At 33.7% G+C, this 3,406-nt stretch overlaps 1 protein-coding gene across 1 annotated transcript; it reads right to left on the reverse strand.

Annotated features, from left to right (window-relative positions):
- Positions 1-363: 363 nt before the first annotated feature.
- LOC111879327 (protein FAR1-RELATED SEQUENCE 5-like) lies at positions 364-2,829 on the reverse strand. Its single transcript, XM_023875781.1, has 3 exons — positions 2,791-2,829; positions 475-2,739; positions 364-390 (listed from the first exon to the last, which is right to left on the reverse strand). The coding sequence occupies exons 1-3, from the start codon at positions 2,827-2,829 to the stop codon at positions 364-366; spliced, it is 2,331 nt and encodes a 776-aa protein (XP_023731549.1).
- Between the last annotated feature and the right edge of the window lie 577 nt (positions 2,830-3,406).

Genomic DNA, 3,406 nt, shown 5'->3' on the forward strand with positions numbered 1-3,406 from the left:
TACCCTCATATTTTCATTTTTTCACAAAAAATACCTTTGTACTTCCGTTTTTTCACAAAATACCCTCATATTTTCATTTTTTCACAAAAATACCATTATACTTCTGTTTTTTTTTTTCTCAAAATACCTTCGTAATTTCATTTGAAACATATATTGGCAACCAAATTTCAATTACAATCACACAAATTATAAACAATCAACAAATTTCATTCGAAAACATTAAAATTGTTATGAAGCATCAATAAATTCTAGATTATTCATACAACGTTTGTGTCTAAAACATCAAAAATGTGCAGTTAACCAATAAAAATGTCATCAAACATCTACTTTTTCTTTTGCTCTCAAAAACAACACATCTCATCATTATGTCTCTTGCAACGATTCATCCGCCTAATACATGAAAAAAAGTAAAAAAATTGTTAATATAACTATTATAGTTCTCAATCATGAAAATTAAACTATTATTATTATTACCTTTCTTTTTGAACAACTTGTAGCATATTGACCCAATCCTTGACAGTAAGAGCATGTTCGTTTTTTGGGGGCTTCTAAAGAAGACTTGATTCTACTTGCAAGTTTAGGACGCCCTTTTGTAGTAGTTGGACCAAGAGGATCACGGATAGATAACTGTGGCATCATATCTACTTGCGAAACTCCCATACAAGAACTTTGAGATGCATTCTCCAAAGACACAGATGTCTTTCGGTTTGCTTGATCATCTAAAAGACGTATCAATATCGTATTGAGTTTTTGTATCTCCGATGGAGAGTCCCTTGATTGTTCAATTAGTTTAGTAAAATTTGAACGGACACAAAATAATGTGTAGGCACTAACTCCATTTTCATTATTTATTTCTCCAAGTCCGATACTAACACTACCCAGTTTGTACCTAGCATCAAGGGTCCATCGCGGTAAAATATAGTGACTCGACAGTTCTTGAACATTCTTCTTCTTCATCACGTATAAGCTATGCTTGCATAAAATCCCATTTGTCTCATACATAGAACAAGAACATGTGACGTTGACTTGATTTAAAGAACGAAAGGTAACAATACGCCAATATTTTTTATCAACGTCCAATTGGCCAACTCTATATGTACTTTCTTCTATAGTTTTTATTAGAGTCTCGTGAGTCAAATTGGTAATAGCTTCAGTCCATTCTTTTTTAAAAGTATCAAACATTTTTCTAGTATAACGTTGACCTGCTTTTGCTTCGATTGGATGCACTGAAGAAAGAACCGGCCTTGAGTTCATTGTCTTGAAGTCTTCATCTTCTTCGGCAGCCCTTCGTGACTCAACTGCTTTGTCATATTGTACAACGAATTCATTCAACATGGTCCTCGAGTTAACAAATCCATTAAAAAATGAATTGATACTCTCACTTCGCCCGATTGTGGTCATACCAGCAAAGAAAATATCCTTCAAGAAAGGTTTAGCCCAATGTATACGTTGGTTATACATGTCACTAAGCCAACAATTGCTTTCCAGTTCATACTTAATTCGCATATCTTCCCATGTTGCTTCAAATTGTTCAATGGTGTCACTATTTACCCATTTTCTGTGCGTCTCTTGAAAATCACTGTAACGGGAAACATACGATCGAAGGTGCTCAGTTTCATGCTTCCTGATATGCCATGCACAAAAGCGATGTCGAGTCTTTGGAAACACTTTTTTTATGGCATTGCCCATTGCTTTGTCTTGATCGGTAATAATCGCGTTCGGATACGTGCCAAACATACATTTGAGGAAATGTTCAAATAACCATTCAAATGTCTCTTGCTTTTCATTTTCAAGCAATGCTCCACCAAAAAGTATTGACTGCCCATGATGATTCACCCCAGTAAAGGGAGCAAAAGGCATCTTGAATTTGTTAGTCATATAAGTGACATCAAACACAACATCTCTGAATTTTGTATAGGCATCTCTTGATCTACCATCAGCACAAAAGATATTTCTAGGATACCCATCATCAGACAAATCTACGACAAAATACTGGTCACTGTCAACTAATGTTTTATCTTGAAAATGTTTTATAAGTCCATAGAACTCCTTTCCTCTATGTTGTTTTCGATGCTCAGATAAGACATCAACACATTGTTTTGAAGTTACATCAGCTACATTTGAGGTTTTCATTGTATTAACAGCCTTTTTAATCTGAGAAGGTTTCAACCCTACTTGACCAAATTGCACCATAAGAGATTTACCTTCTATTGAACGGTGGAAATTGCTATGAGATCGATGCTTCATCACCTTTGTAGGTGTCATGGTCAAGTCGTGATTGTGTGTGTCATTAAACGAGTCCACCAACCACTTCCCGTCCTCTTGTCTTGTTATTCGAAGCTTTGCTTGGCATCCGGTTCTAACATCTCTACGACGTTTTTTCTCATTTTCACTTGAATCATTTTTGTCTGTCCGTTTGAAACCTTCTTTGTTGCATACATATATCTTCCGAAAAGGCTCATTTGTTTTAGGATTTTTAATTGTATCATCTCTACGTATACCAAAGCCATGCAAAAAAGAATAATTATTATAAAATGTATAGGCATCATCGGGTGTATCAAAAACCTTTCCCAATATCCTTTCATTATTAACATCATCTTCGTCAAATTCAATGTTCACTCCGAAATCGTTAAGTTCGTCAGATTCATATGTTGATTCCACAAAATCATTTATGTCAACATTTTCATTTATATACGGTTCTATAGCCTGATCAGCTGCTTCGGATTCAAACATCATAACCTGCACAAAACCACAATTAAAAAAAAAATAAGAACTTGACCCTATTAATGCCATTCCAGTAACTTTTTCGAGATAGCCTAACTTTTTCATTATATCAAAAGCAATAAATTCTACTAAATTTGATCAAACAAAAGCAACATGGATAATAATAGAACATAATATTAAATAAAAATTCTATTGATAAACAATTGGAACTAAAAAACATATGCAAAATTAATAATTGAAAGTGAAATCATTGGTAAATTGCGAAAATTGTCATCACCTGTGAATTGAAAATTCTTGGCTGCAGCTACACTTTACGATTTCTATGATTTTTTTTTTCCCTTTGATCGTTTTTCAACTGTATGTGATTTGGAATCGTTTTTTAAGTCTGTGAATTGAGATCGATTTTTAAGTCTCTGTGAATTGAGATCGATTTTTTCCTAACTCTCTGAAGTGAAATCGGGTTTTTCTGGGAATTACAGTAACTTGAAATTCTGATTTCTTTGAAATCGTTTTTGAGATCATATGGAATTTTTTTTGTGATCGTATGGAATTCTTTTTTCGTTAATCGATCTCATGGAGTATGGAAGTAGGGCCAATTCATGGAACAAAAGGACTTGAGCAATTGAAATTGACGTGAATAAGAAAACACGTACTGCAATAGTTTTTTTTTTTTTTTTTTTTT

This window comes from Lactuca sativa, chromosome 8 (genome assembly GCF_002870075.4).
Source record: "Lactuca sativa cultivar Salinas chromosome 8, Lsat_Salinas_v11, whole genome shotgun sequence".
Lineage (NCBI taxonomy): Eukaryota > Viridiplantae > Streptophyta > Magnoliopsida > Asterales > Asteraceae > Lactuca > Lactuca sativa.